The sequence below is a fragment of the Lutra lutra genome, chromosome 3 (genome assembly GCF_902655055.1).
Source record: "Lutra lutra chromosome 3, mLutLut1.2, whole genome shotgun sequence".
Taxonomy (NCBI): domain Eukaryota; kingdom Metazoa; phylum Chordata; class Mammalia; order Carnivora; family Mustelidae; genus Lutra; species Lutra lutra.
In genome coordinates, this window is record NC_062280.1 from 17316851 (window position 1) to 17337285 (window position 20435).

General features: G+C 45.0%; 1 protein-coding gene across 3 annotated transcripts in view; it reads left to right on the plus strand.

The window, feature by feature from the left end:
• PARD3B (par-3 family cell polarity regulator beta) overlaps nucleotides 1-20191 on the plus strand; it is a 1059813-nt gene extending 1039622 nt beyond the window's left edge. For all 3 annotated transcript variants that reach the window (XM_047720837.1, XM_047720838.1, XM_047720839.1), the window contains one exon: nucleotides 18315-20191. In XM_047720837.1, the coding sequence (XP_047576793.1) occupies nucleotides 18315-18672 (358 nt within the window). In that variant the 3' untranslated portion in view covers nucleotides 18673-20191. The remainder of the gene's footprint in view (nucleotides 1-18314) is intronic.
• Nucleotides 20192-20435: the final 244 nt, after the last annotated feature.

The following is a 20435-nucleotide window of genomic DNA, read 5'->3' on the forward strand; positions in this document are numbered from 1 at the left end:
TTTGTGCTATGACCCCTAGTCATGACAAATGGTGGGCAAATAAATGAGGGAATGGTGGGCAAAAGAAATAGAATTCTTAGTCTTCATCACATGAAAAATAGTTAAGACACTTCTTTTCTTTTCCTTTTCTCTGCTCTTCTCTCTTTTCCCAGTTTCCCATTTCTAGCCATGCTTGGCAAAGAGCAACAGACACCCCCCCCCCCAAGAAGTGAGATGAAAATGGGAGTGGATTTAAGATATAGAAAGCAAAGGCCACAGGCTCCTTATGGGCAGGGTCCTGCCTTGGCACCACTATCATCAGCCCTGCATAGTACCTGGCACATAGTCATTCAGCTAAATTTAAAGGTGGAGGGGGGGAGGCAAAACATAAGAAAGAATTTACAACTTAGGGGGGAAAATTCCAGACATTTCACTGTGAAGATGTCAGAAAGGACAGTTCTCCTTTGTCAACCATACTGAATTTAAGTGGAAATTTTCCCTTGGTATTAAATTTTGTAGGTTTTCTAATTGAGGCATGAGAATTCTTTCATTAAAAGCAAATTCTTTTTCAGTAATTTGTATTTTTGTCATTAAGAGAAAGTTTTCTACAGACAGTGGTACATAAAGCCATAGAGTAATTGCGATTGAGACGCCATGGCCCGTTTTTCCATGTTTCAGGTCTGAATGGTTTATTTATCCCAGAGAATTCTTTTCAAAACTCAAATTTTGCATTTTCATTACCTGCCTGGACCTTGACTTTATTTTAATACATTCAGCAATTTTTATCAGACATGAGTTATTGGAGTTTTTCCAGACAAGCCATGAATTTTTCAAGTGTGGGGTTTTCTTTCTGTCTTCTGTGGAGTTGTGGAATGTTCAGTTTAAGAGTTGGTAAGGAAAAAGGAGCAGTTGAACAAAGTAAAAGAGCCACCCATATCCTTGATTCTGAGGGTGGTTCATGGTGTCCATTTATAAAGCCTCGTGGAACTGAACCCTTGAAATGGTCACATTTCTTGTATGTAAATTATATCTCAGTAAATTTGAGGGGGAAAAGAAGTGAAAAGAGAGGCCCATTTTTTTCTGGGCTTTACTCCCAGGTCATGGCAGAGCTCAAGCTCTGGGGAGATCTTCCACTGCCGTGGCCCTTGCTGGTCCCTGGCAAACTCCCAACTCTCAGAGACACCTGGCATGCTTGACTTCACCGTACTTTCTAAGGCACAGGAGAGGACTCAAGCTAGTCTGGCTTGAGTTTCCACATTCCCAGGCAGTGCAGTAGTCTGTTTGCCACTTAAATGAACGCTGTGAACCTTATTACCCTATTCATAAAATCAGTATGACATAGGATGAGATGAAAATCTCACCGGGCTCTCCAGACCTCCTTTCCCAAAGCAACTGAAGATCCAGCCCTCTCTCCCATGGTGTATGTGAGCAGAGAACATGGACAGAGATGAGGAACTAACAAAGGCTGCATATTTCTTTGGCTGGAAGGAAGGAGAGAAGCAGGGAGAAAGGAATCGAGACAATGGGGAAGTCATTTTGGTTTCTCCCTTTTTATTAACCCTGTGGGTCTGAGCAGGCAGGAACTTTCCTGGCATGTGTTAGATTTGTACAACTAATTGCTAATTATTTGCACACTCATTGTTGTTGCCTACTGGATAATTGGTAGAGGACGAGAGTTTGGGCTTATTCACTTTCTCAGAAATAGACTAACTTAATTGCACATGGAGTTATGACCGTTTATCATAGACACAGGCATCAAAGTCTACAGGAAGTTTGCCCAGGACCAAAAATCCATCAGGCAACCTCCCATGCTGCATGGTTCTTCTCTTTACCCACCTAACACCTTCTTTATTGGAGTTTAAAGAGGGAATTATTCTAGACCTTTTGCTTTTCACCTTCTCCACCCTGAAGATGTTGGGAACTGTGCCAAGCTGAGGCAACATGAGCTACAAGGAAGCTTTTCCCTCCCCAGGTGGCTTCTAAAGTGAATGGCCATCTGCCCTTTCAAAGTATGTTATCCTGTAGAATGTGTGTTTATACCATCAGGTGCCCTCCTCCACACACAAACAATAGGTTAAGCATTATTGGCCATTGGTCTCCCTCTAGATTAAGTATTCAGATACTCCTCTCTATACAAGATGGAAAAAAAAATCTACTAGCAAATATAACCAAAAAGTCCAAGAGTAGACTTATCTTCAGCTACAGCTACCTGGAAACTCAGACTGCCATCAGGAGCTGGTATCCTTCTCCCCATCTCTTGACTCTGCTTTCTTCTGCATTAGCTCCATTCCCAGGCAAACTCACCCACCGTGGGGTCCAGACAGCTGCCCAAAGCACCAAGCTTATCTTCCTGTCTTCTCAGCCACTCCCTTAAGAAAGGGAATCTCATATTTCAACATATCCAAAGGAAGTCCTAGAATTGTCCCAGGTGGCTGAGATCAGATTATGTACTTGATCACTGTAGCCAGAGGGTGGAATGTTCTACTGGCCAGGCCTCAGTTACATACGACCTCTGGAGTCACTCCACCTAAACCACACGGACTGGGAGCAGGCATGGAATGATCCTCAAAAGAAGAGATTACTATCACCAGGATAAGATGGAATTGATTCAAAGTAGGAAAAACCAGCAACTTCCTTCTGTCCCAACTGTGATGACAAAGGAAAAAGGAAAGGTAGCATCAAGGATGAAAGAGAAAAGTAGAAGCTCTTGTTACACACTCGTAAAAGGAAGAATGAGTGCTAAACCCCTAAAAAATTATCCATCAGACCAATGCACCAAACCATTCTCTACTTCTGGATCTGCTTGTCATCTAACCCACAGGCTTCAGGAATGGTTCCTCAAGTAAATACAATCCAGTATTTCATCCATCTAAATAATCTGATATTAAAGAAAAGGACAGGAGAGATGGAGGATATTATGTCTCTTTCAAGACCATGCTTGATGGTCTTTTGGCTGCGGCCCAGCTTCCTTTGGCTTTGGGTGCATGTGTCTATAATTCACTTTGTGGCTTGCCTATGTGCTTATGTTGGTCCTTCTCAAAGACGTGAACAGCCCCCAATCCAAGTCCTCCAGCGACTTTCCAAAGATGGCATTAATGTGGACACACTAATAAGTAATGATTAGACATAGGGGTAAAACCAAGACTACACAGAAAAGAGCAACTGTTTAGAGAGTAGATGTTTCCATGTATTTTGTATCTTCTTTTAATGAACATAGTCCATAAGTTTTGGGAAAGTGGTGATAACTTGCCTCATTTCCATCTGGAGAAAGCAGATTTTTAGAGAGAAAAAGGCCTCTAGACATATTTGAGTATTTGGAAGACTGAGAAAAGCATGTAAGATGTGGAATCAGGAACAAGAGATAAAAACTTGGAGAAGAGCGAAGAATAACAGCGATAATAATAGCCAACCTTTACCAATCGCTTACCACGCCCAGGTACAGTGCCCAGTGCTTTCCAGTGCATTTTCTAACTTAGCTCCCCTGACTAGCCAGCGAGGCAGGTCACCCTTACTATTCCAACTTCATACATGAAGAAACTGGGACTATATTACAGAGGATAAGCAACTGTCCTAACATCACATGTCCTCTACAGGAAAGGCCAGAGCTATAAGCACGTAAGTGCCCTGCTGTTGCATCTCTGGATGCCCATAGCGGGATCTGTGTCGATGGTCAAGGCTCCCCAGCTCAAAGTTAGCTGAGACCTGAACACAGACATCCCTGGAGATAGAGGAGATCAGGAGAGACCCCAGCAGAAGAAGATAAAGCAGGAGGGCTGGTGATGGCAGCCAGAAGACACCTAGAAGTCTATCCAGTTTGGACAAAAATTCAAGATCCCAACAATCAAAAAGGAGCACACCTGAAAGATGGTAAAAGACCGAAGACAAAGGCTCTACTGGCATTAGGAAGGTGGCAGCAAATGAAGACACCCAGCCTGGACATTAAGATTCAGGGCTAGGACCTCATTCCCTGAAGGATTTTAATGGGCAGGGCACAACCTCAGGCCTGGAGTAGGTGAAGGCGGTAATAATAATACTTACAATATCTCACAAGGGAACAGGGCTTTTGTCCGTCACACCATGCTTTCCACACGCCTCTAATGATTGATCTTCCGAGAACCACCCTGAGGGCTTGGCATTATAATCCCCACTGTTGAGTGAAGAAAATAAATGTTGACATTTCCCACTCAAAGTCAGTGGTGAGCCAGAACTCGAACCCAGGAGTTTTGACTCCAAGAGCAGTGCTCTTGTTGACCATAAAGAAGCTGAGCCCACCTCTCTGCTCAGCGGGGAGCCTGCTTCTCTCTCTCTCTCTCTGCCTGCCTCTCTGTCTACTGTGATCTCTCTCTGTCAAATAAATTAAAAAAAAAAAAAAAAGAAGCTGAGCCCACCAGCACAACGGAAACCCATTTGCGAAAGCTGGTGTCCAGACGAGTGTTTGGTCACCAGACAACAAGCAAGATGCCAGCTGCAGGGAAACATACAAGGCTGAAATTCAAAGGGGCATGATTTTTTTTTTCTCAGTTTAAAGAAAAGAGGACCCTTTTTCCACCCCAGGGATCATCAGAGAATCTCGTGTACTAAATATCACAGTGAGGGCTTATCATGTTCCAGGCACTGGGAAGTCAACAATGAACCCAATAATAGTACTTACCATCACGAAGCTCAAAGTCTACTGGGGGACAAATAAGAAAACAGGTCATCAGTTATAGTGGCTAGCAATTCATAGAGGCAGAACTTCCCTAAGCAAGCATAAAGTCTGCACTATATTCAAGATTTTCCGTGGCCTTATGTAATCTTACCATATACATTTAAATCAACCATGACTTGATTTTCTAGCATTACTGACGCTGCTCAAGAAGTCTACAAGGGGGACATCTGATTCAGACATAAGGGGTCAGGAAGAAATGATGGCTGGAACAGGTCAGATTTGACTCTTAAAAACAAGAGCACTTTCTTGGCCTCTGAGTGTTTTCTGCCCAGCACCTGCAGTTTTCCAGCTACCTCTGGTCATCAAAGAGGATCATCCTCTCTCCCCGTCCCCATCTCTCTGTCGCTCATGCCCAGCTCTTCTTCCAGACTCCTCTAATGCAGTGGCTCATCAGAAGCCTGTGCTACAGCTGGCATCCCAAGGCACTTCCTCAGCGTGGAGCATATGTGCCCTGAGCTGTCTTTCATCTGTTTCTTTGTCCCCTCAGCTAGTTGGTTAAGATCCCAGACAAGAGACACTGGGACACCACAGAAAGGTGTGTGTGGGTGCTGGACATTTCTGTGGGTGCTGGACGTTTGGGGGGTTCGAACATAGAGCACGGTCACCAATCAACTTGGAAGACGGCCCTCTGGGCTAGGTTAACCTTACGAGTTTTGTCTGTCCAGATTTAGAATTACAGAAGAACGATAAGAGGATTATTTTTTAAGTAAGCATTTGGCTTCTGAAAGCAATTCTGAGTGCCTATCCCTGACAAATGAAATTTTCCCCTGAAGCTATTTCTTTCTATGAGAAATAGTACCCGGAGAGGAACAACTGGATTTAAATTTAGTTATTTTCCACAATCTTGATTTTCCAGGGTTTTATTTTTTTAATGATGGTGATGAAGGTAATTAACAATTTACTCCATTTGTTGTTGTTGTTGTGATGATGATGATACTTTACTTTAAACAACTACCGAGTGTGCTGCACACTTGCTTACAAATGGCTGCAAAATTGCTAAAATCCAGCAGGTATTTTTCTGATCCTGGTTTTACCTCACTTAACTGAATCAACTAAGTAGCGAGTCGAGTCCCCCAGTGAGATGTTAGAACGGGCTAAGTAGGTTGTAAATAAAACAATTAAAGGGCTAGTTTACACCTCATCAACTCGCTTAACCACCTGATAACAGTTAACTACAGACTTTCCTCATAAAATGCACAGAGCAAGGATATAAGTTAGAGTCCAGGCTTTTTCAGGAGGGGGACACACCTCCCCTTTCTTTACCTGAGTCCTGGTATTCCTCTGACAGGGGTTTGCCCAGTCTCGCCTTGCGGGCCAGGACGATATCTGCATAATGCCTCTTGTGGGGAGCGCAAATTCTGATCCAGAAATCCCATTAAAAGCAAGCTTCCCTTCATACCCATAACCTTTGAGACACCAGTGTCACCTAAGATCTTAGATTCTTTTCAGCCCAAGTTTCGTCCAGTTTGCTTTCACTCATATCATTGCACTCTCTCCTGTGAGAAGAAAAGCACATATTGCTTTACAGATGGAGAAACCAAGGCACAGATAAGTGAAGAGGTCCAGCCAGGGTCACAAGCAGAGGTCAGGCTGAAATGCAGCGCTGTGACCTTGGGTCAGTTTGGACTGGAGCCTGTGTGGTTTCCTGGAAGGGTCCTGAAATTGTAACCCGGGTGCATCACCGGGAGGGCACCTATCCGTTTTACAGAGTTGAAGATAAGGTCTAGGAAAGTAAAATGACTTGTCTGAAGCCCCCTGGGATCTGACTCAGTCTTTGCAGTTCCCACCCCGGGCGGGTTTTCCACGCTGCCGCTCTCCCTTACACAGAGCTCTTGATGGAGAACTTCCTTTTCACGATTTACAGGTGGACCATGTATGGTAATAGACATGTCCATGTACTTCCCACGACAGTTGTGTTCTTTAAAGTGGGGAATTTGGATAACATACACCTGTCCGGTGGAGGCTGTGACCCGGATGGGTGATGCAGAAAAGGGGGAGGGGGAGGGACTGCAGCGGGAACAGCTAGAGGGGCAGGTGGGAGCCTTCAAGGAGAAAAAAGGCTGCAGGAGGAGAGCCTGAGGGGGCTAAGCCCGACCTCCGGGCTGGCTCCAACTGAGTATCATCTTAAAGGAAGGCAAGGCCTGAGTTTAAAGAAAAACAGGGAAGCTGAATTTTTATGTGAAAGTCCTCAATGTTCCAATGTCAGCAACTAGCTGAATTTTTTTTTAAATGTGAGCCCCCCCTCCATATATATATGTATATATACATATATATATATGCTGTATAAGAACATTGAACATACATAATGTATGAATATATGTGGTGTGTGTATATATATTATTATTTATATGTTCATATATATATTCATTATAATGACTTATAATTCGCAATGTCTGTTGGAGCGTTTCCTACACCAATGCATATTAATGTGGAGTGGGACACAGAGGGTCCGTTTGCACTCCGTCATAAATTTTAGATTTGCTTACGAATTTATTTACTTGCTCATTCTAGGTCTTTAGACATTTACTTTAAGCTCCCTATAGAAGATGTAGTTTTCTTTCTTGTAAAAATGACTGAGTGTGACTTCAAGCTCAACAAGTATTGAGGATCTCAGTGTAATTGGTCTGTTTGTTCTTACTCAGTTTCTGCAAGGGGAGGAAAGGCAGCCCAGCTCTCCCCATTTTATGTCCGAGGTCACTGAGGTTCAGGAGAAGTCCAGGCACCTGGATCGTATTTCTGTGAGGGGCCTTTCCCAGTCCAAGCCCAATCCCTCTCTTGGAGTCCCCCGCTCTCCCCACCACCCTGAGGTGCATCCTGAGAGCACCTCCCACCCCCACAGCAAAAGAGATCTAGTTCCTAAAAGGCCGGCAAGCCTGAAGGCTTGAGGTCCATGACAGCAAAGGTAGATCCTGGAATCCTGTCTTTCCCGAAGCTTGGAAACAAGCTGGCGCAGGGCAAATGGTAAATACCATTTTATTTGGTAATGGCTCTTTAGTCTTAAATCACTTTGGAATTTACTTTTAATTAATTTCTTTAAATTAGACGATTCAAACAAGTAAATATTTGCTTTTCTATGATAAGCTTTTATTTAAATTATTAAAGCTTCAGCTTCGTGACCGATTCTAAGCAACGAGGTTGCCGTCACGCTGGTAATAGGAGGCATGTGCCAAAACAGGGGGGGAGTGACTTCATCTGGTACGTGCCCCGGCACCGAATACGGCCGAGATTGAGGCAGCCCTCAGAGAAATGGAAGCCGGGGTGAATTTACGGTTTTCTTCGGATTGCTCAAGGACTAAATCAATAAATCAGGGAGTTAGAGAACAAATGTAAGTTGAAATAACATCTGAAGGAGCTCACTCACAATAAAAGCTTGTCTTGCTCTGTCTTTTTTAAAAGCACTCATCAGCGGCTCTGGACCCACATATTAGTTCGCTAAAAGGAGTGGAGGCGGGGGCGTGGGGGCACTTGTGGAAGGGCTCAGGACAGTAACTGTACAAGAACACTGGAGACACAAAAAGAAGAAGAGGAGGAGAAGGAGGATGAAGACAGAGTCATGATGAGAGCTGAGTAATTTCATAGCCCCAATCAGTGTGAGCTGTGATGAGCCTTGATTTGCTAGCTGCCCAATTTTACCAGCATCAAAGGCAAGCGTGGAATCCGCCGAAGCTGGGCTGACAGTTGGGCTCTAGGACTGCAGAAAGAGAAATAACAAAGAATGCTCGGATTTCAATAAAAGGAGATTTGAAAGGAAAAGGCTTGTAATGACATTAATAACCAGTCTTTCCCAGCCATGTAATGATCAGTCCGAGGATGGAGAGACCAAGGCCAGCCAGGCGAGCTCAGCACTAGCCATCGACACCTGAGTCTCTTAATAACTTTCATTATTTGTTGCAAATCATTTCGACCATACAGTTCAGCAACCTTTGTGCTGTAAATCCATTTCATCTGCAAAAATGAAAGCTGAATAGAAGGTGATATTCTAGAAAACCTGTCACGCTGGTGTCATCTCCAAAACTCTTGGCCACATAATTAGCTGGGCTCCAGACAGGTTGAATGAATGGGGGCCCAGGGCCGAGCCGCCTGCTTACCCACCAGGCCCAGCCTCGGGCTCTGGCACCTGCTTAGCACAGAGCAGGAGAGGGAGGCCCAGAATTACCCTCTGCAGTTTGGTGAAAATTGTCATGAGGCTCTTCAGTACCCACATCGCAATTGCTACTGAGCGGCCAAAAGCGCTTCCATTTAACCCAGTGGAAATTGGAGAATGGGCCCATAGCCTTGGTGCTGGGTGTCAGGGAAATGGTGAGGCTATGAATTTCCAAAATGTACCCAAGTATGATTGTGGCTGAATCCATCACCAAAATCCAGACTCTCCCGAGTGGAGCTCTGGGTCCAGGCTATACCTGCTTCGGTGTGCCCTCTCCCATGGAGGGTGGGACCGAGAAGCTCGGGTTGCTGTTGAGAGCAGGATGAGGAAAGCCCTTTTCACAGGAAGCCTGTACGGAGAGGAAATCAAGACAGGGTGTAGAAGGCCTGAGCTCCCGTCCTTCCTGCCTAAAAGCAAACCCAGCTCTCCTCATCTTTATATTGGTGCCTGGTCCATCCATAAGTACTAATCCTAACATGCTCATTTCTTAGGGCAGAAAGTGAACCCAGAGTTCTATGAAATATGTTATATAAACCTCACTTAGTCTTATAAATCTGAGAGAAAAGGTGACTTGATATTAAGGGAGGGGGAAGCTTACAGCAGAACTTGTATTCAGGTATAAGCAAAAAAATTCTTCCCCACTGTCAGAATTCAAATCTGAGAGTGTCCCATCCAAAAAATGTAAATGATCCCACAGTCCCCAAAACAAAACTGATCTCGCCTGTCTTTGCAAGCTGTGCCGTGTTTTCGTTTGAGAGTCAGTACGATGTGCTCAAAATTGCTTCATAGTTGATGGCAACTGGTTTGTTGGTCACAAAATCCAACTGCCTGTTGGACTCACGTGCACCTGGCTCAACGAAGGGGAACGGCTCTCTGGCGAAGCTGGCACGTCTCCGCCTGCCAGTCTGCTCGTCCTAACATACTATTGCTCGTCCACCTGAGAGGGGATCGGAGCTTAGAATAAGGCTGAGCAGTGAGAATGGACAGCCAAGAATACTTAGGAGAACATTCTCCAGAACCCAGTGTCTGGCTGGAGAGGGCAGGACAGGGAGGAGCTTCCATTTCTGGCATAGTTGACTGTGTAGGTTGTCATTCTCCGAAGGGACCACTGGAGGGTCCGCAGATGTGGGGGAGGTCATTCTTTACTTTTGTACCTGTAAGGTTTGAGGTGTCTAAAGAGCCTCCAAGGGGAGTCATGCCACCCATCCCACGGGTAATTCACATCACTCCCCTGCTCCAAACCCTACTGAATGCAAATCACACTCCTCATGCCCCTCAACACCACCTCTGGCATTATGGTCCTCCATGACCAGGCTCCAGACTCCTCTCCACACTCAACCACTTCTTACTCACCCACTGTTCTCCAGCCAGTGTCAGCAGAAGGTCTGTGATTACTCTCACCAGCCTCCCTTGGGCACACTGTGGGCAGCGAGACACAAGAGAGGTTAGAGGCTGCGCAGACAAGCTTAGTGTTTAAGCATGCAGTCTCTGGACCAGTCTGCCTGGCCTTGAATCTGGGCCCTGCTACTTCCTGTGTGACCTTGGTCAGGTTGCTTCACCTCTCTGTTCTTTAGCTGCCTCACCTGCACGCCAGGGATAATAATAGTACATACCTTGTAGAGCTGTTGAAAGGAACAAACACGGAGAAAATGCTTGGGATGGAACCGGACCTGCTGGAGGCCTTCAGGAAAGGGCTCCAGTGGCTTCAGCTCTCTCTGATTCTAAATCAAGCTTCAGAAACTTATTCCTGAGCTCCTCAAGGACGGTAGGAGCACTGTCCTCAGCACTTCTGTTTCCGCTTCTGAATTGCAGGGGAAGAGAATCGCGGTGGCAGGGTTCCCTGGGGTCTCAATGAAATGATACAGAAAGAAGCCCTTATACACACACACACACACACACACACTCACAGAGAACATGGACTCTTCACTGTGGTCCTTGCCCTTAGTGAAGAGGGATTCTGATGACCTAAGACTGCTGGAGGTTTATACCCCAAATCTCCCTCTTGCCCAGGCTTTAGAAGTCAGTGGCAGAGGAACCGGGGCAGGTGAAGGTGTAGCAGTGATACGAATATCTGATCAGCTGCGGATAAGATACATGAATATCTTATCCAAAAATCGCATGTACGACTCTGAAAATAGATACAATCTAAATTGATCAAGAAAAAGCCACCCTCATGAACAGTGTGTTTTTTCCCACCAGAATGTCCTTTCTCCAGGCAGTGACTGTGGACAGGAAACTGGATATCTCCTAAAGGGCGGGCGAAACTATCTTTAGAATTCCGGACCCTACACTCTTGAACCTGTTGGCCCTCCAAGTCTGACCTTGAAATCGCACCGTTGTCTCTTGCATGACAATCGGATGAAATCCTCAGCGTTTGGATAATGAAACTCGGAGGCTACTGTTACAATAGAAAGAGAGAGACGATTTGAGTAGCCTAACAAGTGAGGACAATCTGTTCCTTTGGTTGCCATTCTCTTTAGATAAAACCTCTCCCGTGGTTAAAAAGACCATGGGGTGATTATATGCAGCCATTGCTCAGATGGATTTCATGACTTCTTCGTGGCCACTCACAACAGTCTGGCTTTCCACGGGCTTCCTTCTCCACCTCTGCTTTTGTGCAGCTCTTTCTGATGGTCCTAGGCACCCACTAGCAAGTCACACCCCCTCATAAAGGAAATTATTTGGGCAGGACCGTTTTTAGGGAATACCTCCCGTCATCTGATGGGGTAGGATGAAACACTCTTAGGGACCCTTTTCCAGATAACATCTGCCACAGGGTTGCATCAGATCCCATCTTCATGGGATGGGATGGCACAAACAGTTGGGATATAACTAAACTCTTGTGTTTATAGTCACTGTTGAAAAAGACACAAAAAAGGCATTAAATGTGGGCGATCGACGTGACTGTCTTAAGCAGTTTTAGACATGTCTTCTGAGCCCTGAGTCATTATCGTTCCACCTTCATTTTCTTCGCAAACGTTTCCTTGGTGTTAACCAGGGCCAAAAGCCTCTCCTGATCCTTCTCTTCCCACTCCGATTCTCAACAAAGAGTAGGAGCCTGCTCTTCATAACGCAATGGGAAACGTGAGTGATGAAAAGGAGATTTTTTTTCTTCTCCTTTCCAAAAATCCTTTCTATAATGCCGGCCATCAAATGATCGTTATATTTTATATTTTATGATTCTATGAAATGCGCCGAAATCAGAGCTACGTAATACACATGGCAGAAGGCTCTGCTAATCCTGGGTGACCACCTTCATGCCAGAATGAAGGGTGAAGGGCTGGTAAGTAGAAACCTGACACGGAAGGAATTCCAAACACAGACTAAAAGCTTCTCTGGCTACATCACACGGGCAACTCCAGTGCCCACGATACTGTTCCTTTGTGCTGATCTCCTTTTAGCTTTGCCATATTTGCAGAAGAACTGTACTGCAAAGCGTCAGCATCAGCTCAGCTGCTGAGTAATGTGTGTGTGGCATGCCTGACAGGACGATGGCTTCGCCAGGTGTCGACTTTCTGCCAAGGGGTATGAGTCCCTCTCGGAGCGCCCTGAGTTTCCCATCATGTTACTTCCTCCCATCTGAACCCCAGATTTGGGCACCACCGGTTCTTACCAAAAAAGGAAATCCACAAAGGCTGCCTAGGAAAAGTTAAGAAATTGTCTTTGGGCTCGCGGCTAATAGCACACAGGGTATTTTACAGAAATTAAGGGGAACAAGATTCTGCCTTTCAGAAGCTTCTCCCTGAGCGAGGAATCCCATGCTTGTGCCGAAGGTGGACATACTCGCCTCTTCTCGTAAATTCTTTATGACTTTCACACATTTGACTGCGTACCCTTTTTTTTTGCCTGCTAAATGTATCCCTTCTCGAAGCAGACTCTCTTCTAGTCCCTAAATGTGTCTCAAGCTCAGTTGTTTCTCCCTGTTGTTCTTCAACCTCACTGGCCATTCCTTCCCCTAAAGGGAGCTCGTTGGATGAGACAGTGATGGTTCTTAAGCTCGGCGTGGAGACACGTCGGTGAATTATGACCAGCTCTGTATTGCAAGGATTTGTTACTGATACCTGAACTGAAGGTTGCAAATAATTTATTTTGATAAATTACAACAGACTTGAGTTTTCTCCCTCAATAATGTTGCTCCCACTCCCTTGAATCGCCTTGTTCTTTCTTGAGTGGGAGGGAAGGGCGTTGTGTTCCCACAGGTGGTAGGGAAGTTTGCATAATCCTAGCTTCTGCCTCTCTGAGGCTCGAGCGGCTTATATGAGAGCCATCCATCATGTGTGTTCCGGTAAAGAAAAAGTTGGGAAGTGCTGTGACAGAAGGGAACCGGACATCACCTCTACCTCTTATTCGTGGTCATCAATCCTCAAGTCCCGGTGCTTGAAACCGTGGTGATTGCCCCTGGCTGTCACCTTTGATATTCTCTCCCTAAGGCCTTCATTTGAGATCCTGTGAATAGTATTTTTAATTGGATACATTACGGTGTTCCTAGATCATTGTGTTTATGACAGAAAGAAAGAAAATTTCTTTGCCGGATGATAATAAACACAGTCCTTAACTGATTCTTGAATGAATATACTTAACCTGTACTACTTAGTCACATTGACCTCACTGGTAAGTCAAGGCAATTAAATGTGAGCCCAAGATTTACGAAGCACATACCGGTGTTTCAAGTACTATAGAAGACAACAGAGGATACTTCTGTTCTGAGCAAACGAGACAAATACGATAACCTATGCCCTGATAAGGTTTATAGTTGTTCCTTGTTAGACCCAATCCAACCCCTTTTTTCAGCCCACCATCTTGTTTTCCTTCCCCCTTTCCTTCTTTAAAAATTAGAGACCATGTAATATACACGTAACGTAGAACATGATGACTGTAGCTAACACGGCCGTATGATATATAGGAAAGCTGTTAAGAGTGTAAATCTTAAGGGCTCTTATCAAAAGGAGAATTTTTTCCCCTTTATTCTTCTTCCTTTTCTTTTCATCATGTCTATATGAGAAGATGGATGTTAGCTAGAACTATTGTAATCATTTCATAATAGCTGTAAATCAAACCATCATGCTGTACAACTTAAACTTATAAAGTGATGTATGTCAATTATTTCTCAATTAAACAGGGAAGAAGAAATAGAGACCAGTCTTACCTTGACCTTTGCCAGTCTCTGGCTCTCAGTGAGAGTCTGCTACCTCCTTTTATTTTTTTAGCCACCGACCTATTTCCACTCCTTCCACACTTCTGACCACCTTTCATTGTGCATGTTTATGGGTTTTCTCTTCACTTTAAACCCTCATTAACAAATTCAACACACATTTATGGAGCACCTAGGGTGTGCAAAGCCATGTGCTGAGCTTCGAGGGCAATCACTGCAGATATAAGACTCAGTTCTTTCAAGATGTTTGTGCTCTAGCTAGTACATAACTGGTCTTTCGCCCACATGAAGTGAGAATGACCTACTGGGATGAATGCAGAAAAAACAGATTTTCTTTGTAATCCAGGAGGGAAGGAAGAGAGAGCAGGGGCCGATAAGAGTATTCAGGATTGTTCATGGCCCATCTTCTATTCCAGTAAGTATAACCACCTCATTCCCAGCTAAAAAGTTTTGCCAGTGACTCAGTCTTTCCAATACTGAGCCCTTTCCCCATACAGGATTGCCTTAGCAAATGTAGGCACGTGCCTTGCATCCTTCCATAGCGTGAAGACTTGGAACCTGGGGGCTGGCTCCCTGACCCGCTTAGTGTCTGGTTTTCAGACCCTTTTCTGTTTAATGAAAACCAGTGACATACTAGGCTGGCAAAAAGAGAAAAATCTCATGTAAAGAAAGTGATTGTTATTGTTTCTTCACATATCAACACCATACAGCCTTGTCATGCTTCGGCTTAAAGGTTAGCATTCGTTATTGCCGCTGTCCTCATCTATGTGATTGGAAACTGCGTAACTGAGATAGTTCCTATGAGTTTTCCAAGCAAAAGCTGGAGCCTTTGGCCTCCAAAAACGATCCTAATCAAGAATAAAATAGGAAGGGGTGCCTGGGTGGCTTAGTTGGTTGGGTGAAAACTCTGCCTTCCACTCAGGTCATGATCCCAGTGTCCTGGGATCGAGTCCCGCATTGGGCTCTCTGCTTGGCAGGGAGCCTGCTTCCCCTTCTCCCTCTGCCTGCCTCTCTGCCTACTTATGATCTCTCTCTCTCTCTCTCTCTCTCTCTCTCTGTGTCAAGTAAATAAATAAATAAAATCTTTTTAAAAAAATAAAATAAAATAGGAAAAAAGTAAACAATGAAAAATGTGAAAAAAATAACCAAAATTTTGGAAGTATAGATATTTTCATGATCGCTTCCTCAAAGAGGTATATTATAAAGAAAACAAAAACAGACTAGTTCCTTCTTCCTTAGGTAAATATGGTTCCTGAGTAAGATTTTTCAATGGAAAAGTGCTCTTTTTTTTAGGAAAATTAGTAACACATTCAAATAAAACTCATGAGGTCACCTGCAGAATGAGGGGTCTGGAAGTACTGATATATTTGCCGTTCGGGTCCTTGTTTTCATCATAGTCTCTGGAGGAAGCTGCCCCGGGATTTCTCAAAGTTGACCGGTAACCCGAAACATGCAACATCGGTCACTTCCATAAGCATTTCTTGGGCCCCAGAATGGACTGGTTTTTGTGCTTTCCTACAAACACTAAATTTCACCCAAATATACAAAAGGGAAACTCAAGATCAACAAAGCTAAATATTCAGCTCCTTATTCTTCTTTCTTTTTCCTATCAAGTTAATGAGAAGGGCTTTTTTTTTTCCTCCTGTTTAAAAATCATTCTTGTGTGTGTGTGTGCCAGGGGTCTCTGTGTGTGCATATACACGCACACAATATTCACCTGCCCTTAGAAGTCACTCTGGCAAAACCCAAAAATGCTGGGTTTTGAGGAAAAAGTTACTCTAAACAATAGCAGCACCCCTCCCCCGCCATCAAAGAAGGAAAATTCTTCCATCACTCTTTGAATCTTAACAGTGTTTTCATAGGCCAGCTCATTGTTTTTCTTCTCTATGAAAAATTAAAAACAATAACTGTTTTGATGAGTTCTCCGGGAAAAGACAGTTTCCATGATTTCATTTCTTGACAAAGAACAGCTACCTCACTTGGTTTCTGCCACATGTAAGCAAACTCCCAGCTGTAAGACCTCCCATCAGAGGAAAGGATATGGGTCCACAAAACCCTCAGAGTTCTTCCCAATCGCCCATGGGAAGAAGCCTGCCTGTCCCTTGCTGGGAGAGGTGAAGGAGTCGCAGGGGTGAGGTGTGGGAGAAGAGATAACAACTGGCTGCCCCACCCCACCCCACACCTGTGTGGTCACAGCGACATTCAGGGTGGATTCTGCCCTGTCACCACTTGGTCTGGGTAGTCTCTTCAAAAATAAAAAAATAAAAAATAAAAAAAAACACAAGGTGTGCCTGTCTTTTATAATGTTCTGTTTTAAAGGAGAGAAATCTCCGCGGAGAGCCCAGGACCCTAAAAGTCCAAGGCCTGGAATTCCTCCTTTTTCTCTTTCCATTTTAAACAGGAAACATTCCCGCTAAGAGGGTCCGGAGGGAGCGTTGGTTGTATGTTCATTTTAAGGCAGATAATGTTTGTGTGTTGCAAATGTCTGTGATTTATCCCAAGGGCTTAAAATGAGTGCAGAAAAACCACATGTTTCACTTCATGCAGAGAAATAGCTTCAGTGGGTTTCGAGAGAAAGCACAGGTTTAGAATATTTTTTTAAATGTTTCGGAAATCTCTAACATGAACCGAAAGGAAATAGACATGGCGGGCGGGGAGGAGGGGAGCTTAAAATATTTTAGGACAAAAGAGATAATGAATGCTGGAAGTTTTCTAAATCAAAAATAAAATTCAAAAGGAAAGGGAAGATGTAACCCCAATCCTTTATTTCCCAGGGCTGGAGTGACCGATTTTGCGTGTGTGCTCCATTTGTCATGGACAATTTAAAAGAGAGCAAAGCAAACTGCACTGAATAACAGCAGTTGATGTTATAATAACTTGTACACAAACAATTTAATTTTTTTATCTGAAAACTCCAGCTAAATTATCCCAAGCTCGAGGATCTTTCATTATTATACATAGCCCAATTAAGACATCAAAAAGTAGAAAGAGAGCGCTATCGTTCAGCCTCCTGACTGTGCTCACATGCTACTTTCCACAGCCCGAGCTTGGAGCCTGTCAAACCTTCACTGATTTGGGGGAACTTACAGAGCCGTTTTAACATCAGACTCTGCAGATTACAGGGTGATTTTGACCCTCATTGACGGTGCTTGATTAACCACAGACACTGTATTCTTAGAGGTCTGTCATTGCTTTCAAGTGCTCTCCCAATTTGGATTCTGACATTGAAGAGCTTTTCATTAATTATTATTGTTGCTTTTTTTTTCCTTTTAAAAAATTACAGAAGGGAGACTAGTAGAAAGTGGGAAGGATTGGGCGATGATAGCGGCGAATATGAACACAGAAGGTTTATGGGATTTTAAGAGCTGCAAACAGAACTCATCTGTTTAACCCCAGGCTAGACAAGATGCAGTCATCTGTACACGGTTTAGAGACGGACGGCTTCTGTTTCAGCAAATGGGTCAGAGGATGCTTGTTGTCTTCGTAGAGACATCCAGACAGGGTCGGTCGCTTGCTGTGAGCATTTCTTCTGGCCCCAGACCGTTCTGTGCGCCTGCTCGTTACCCAGTGCTGGCTCAGCTCTTCCCGCTCTGCCCCTGGCCTGCTGGTGCTTCTTGGCTTGGTAATAGAATTGCTTTACCTCGAGGTTCTAGGTGGCTAATTCCCAGCTCTGGCTTAGGACTTTCTCTAGAGACTGTAGAGAGGGGAGGGCACATGGGGAATGTGAGAGAAGCTAACCAGAGTTAGACCGAGACCATGGCTCATGTCAACAGCGCCCCACAGACCAAGCAGGGAACGTTATAAGCCTGAATAACCTGTACACTTCTACCGCCATGTCTGTGACATGGTTCTGTCATGGGAGGGAAGTATCGAGGAGGGGGTCAAGCCATCCCACTTTAGGAGAGCTGAAGTCAGCCTTGTTTATTTATAAAACCAGTATGGCCACTGCACAGAAAGCCAACACACGGTGTTCTAAGCCAGGTAGATGTAGATTTCTCTCTCGGGCACCAATCTGAGTATCAGTCGTCCTGGCTGACATGGGGTTCCATGGTGTCAAGGACATGGGCCCTTGCCCTCTTGTTATTGGACCTTCCTCAGCACGTGGCTTCCTCCGTGTAGTTTAAAATGGCGGCTCCCACGGCCAAAAGGAAGGAGAGGAGGAAGAAGACAATTCCACCTCTTCTTTTTAAGGGCGGACCTCACTTCGGTTCACACCCCATGGGCCAGGCCTAGTCTGTGACCACACCAAACTACACGGGAGGCTGAGGAATGGGGTCTTCAGCTGGACTGGCTTAGTAGCTGCTGACGTGTGTCTGTTCTTCTCTTTCCAGGGGAGGACCAGCCGATCCCGTAGACTATCTGACGGCCACACCTCGAGCGCTCTACAAGGAAAGGGAGCTTCCATATTACCCGGGGGTTCATCCTGTGCATCCTCCCAAAGGGAGCTACCCCCGCCCCCCAGATCTGAGGGTCGCAGACCTCCGGTATCCTCAGTATTACCCTCCTCCGCCAGCCCCCCAGCATAAAGGACCCTTCCGACAAGATGTTCCACCTTCCCCCCCTCAGCACCACAGAGTGCCAACCAATCCAGAAATGGGTAGACCAGGCCCCCGAGGGGGCAGCCCAGACCAGTATCCCTACCGAGCCCAGGATCCCAGGCAGAAGAGCCCCATGACTGCAGCCGTGTAGCTGAATGCCGCCAAGCTCAGCCCGGCCCAGGGAGGGACACGTGTGACATCACCTTTGCCCTTCCTAGACTTTCAGGACTTCCTCCTGTTCAGACTTCTCCATGGGATGGATGGGTTTTTCTCACCGAGGTTGCAACACTTGACTGCTTGCCAGAGGCAAAGAGGAGGGGACAGGAGGGCGGGGGATCCCGAGGAAGAGGGAGGACGGGGGTCTTACAGTTACTGCCTGAGAGTCGAAAGACGTTTAGGATCGTTCAGTTCAGTGAGAGCGGCAGTTAAACAGGCAAATAACAATGGAGACGTTGCACACAGGGCCTCTCTGGTGCACACGAGCCCCATGGAATTGGCCGCGCAGAGACAGTCTCTGAGGCTCGGGCTCAGCCCCTTTAGGAAAGCTGTTAAGTCTGAAGAGTGGCTGCAAATACAAGCATCTTAAATGAGTAGCTTTTTTTTTTTCCATTGGGAAAACAAAACAACAGCAAACATGACTCATGATATCCTTGAAATGTTTATACCCAGAGGAAGGCTGCATTTCCCTATTTGCAGAATTTGTCAGGCTCCCGGTACCACTCATTTGGCAGAATTACTTTATGTTTTCTTACTTTTTATATTAGAAGAAAATAAGATATGAATGCAGTAGTAATGTCCTGGGAAACCGTGCAAAGCCAGTCAGGGCTTCCAGAAGGAATATATTCTGTGGACCAGGTTAAAGAGGGCCCAAAATCCCGTGGTCCTCACCTTCCTTCCCCGCAAGTCCCAGGCAAAACACCACTGAGAGATCAGGTTTCAGAATCATCCCCAAATCTCCTGCCTGTAATTTTCGTAACCCCGGGCCTCTACTTTCAGGCTCCTACTTGAGGGCTAAAATGTAGTTGGGAAAAGGAGATCCTGATGGTTAGGTTACATAGGAAGCAATGCTCTGGAGACGCCAATTCATTGCACAATCAGTGTCCAATAGTGCCATCTGCACTGGGGACAGGGAGGGGCTGACTGTGGCCTTTGGGGTTGATAACTAGGAGGTGGAAGGTGGCAGTGACTGACCGTGTGTGTGTGTTTGTGCGTGCACACATGTGTGTGTATGTGTGTGTGTGAAGGCATGTGATTACCAGAATGGAGAACGTACGATAAAAATGCTTTCTGGAAAGTTTGATGGGGAAGGAAATAAAAGGGAAAAAAAGTCAGAAGGGAAAGGAAAAGAGGCGTGAAACCAGATCATTATTTATCTGCTGTATTTCAGTCACAAACATCAGGGCAACACCAAGGCCAGCATCTCCAACTGGAAGGTCTTGCGGCTATGAAAAGCCGACACCCCCTCCCTCCAAAACCCATCATGTTTCCTTTGAACTTTGCAGTGATTTTCTACTTATTCCAGCAGGACTTCTAAAACTTCCAACCTGACCCAAATGAGCACACAACAAAAGACTGAGGACCAGCAAAACAGCAAGCTTGAATTGTTCGGGGACGCTTAGACTTTAAGCCTTTGCTGCTCCTTCTCCATTCCCTCCGAACAAAACAAAACAGTCTTGAGTTCAATGTAGACATATTGTGGCTGAGATTAGAATACCCCTGACTGACAGGGTTTAATAAATTATAGTATTATGGAATATACAGAGTATCCAACCCAGTTTAGTCTTTTTTTTTTTTTTTTAATTTAAAATAGAGTTGCATTACCAGGAATGAAGCAACCACTGGTTTTAGACCTAAATGGTTGTTATTTACTGGACTTTAAGAGGTATCATTTTCTAAACTGCAATTTAGTTATGG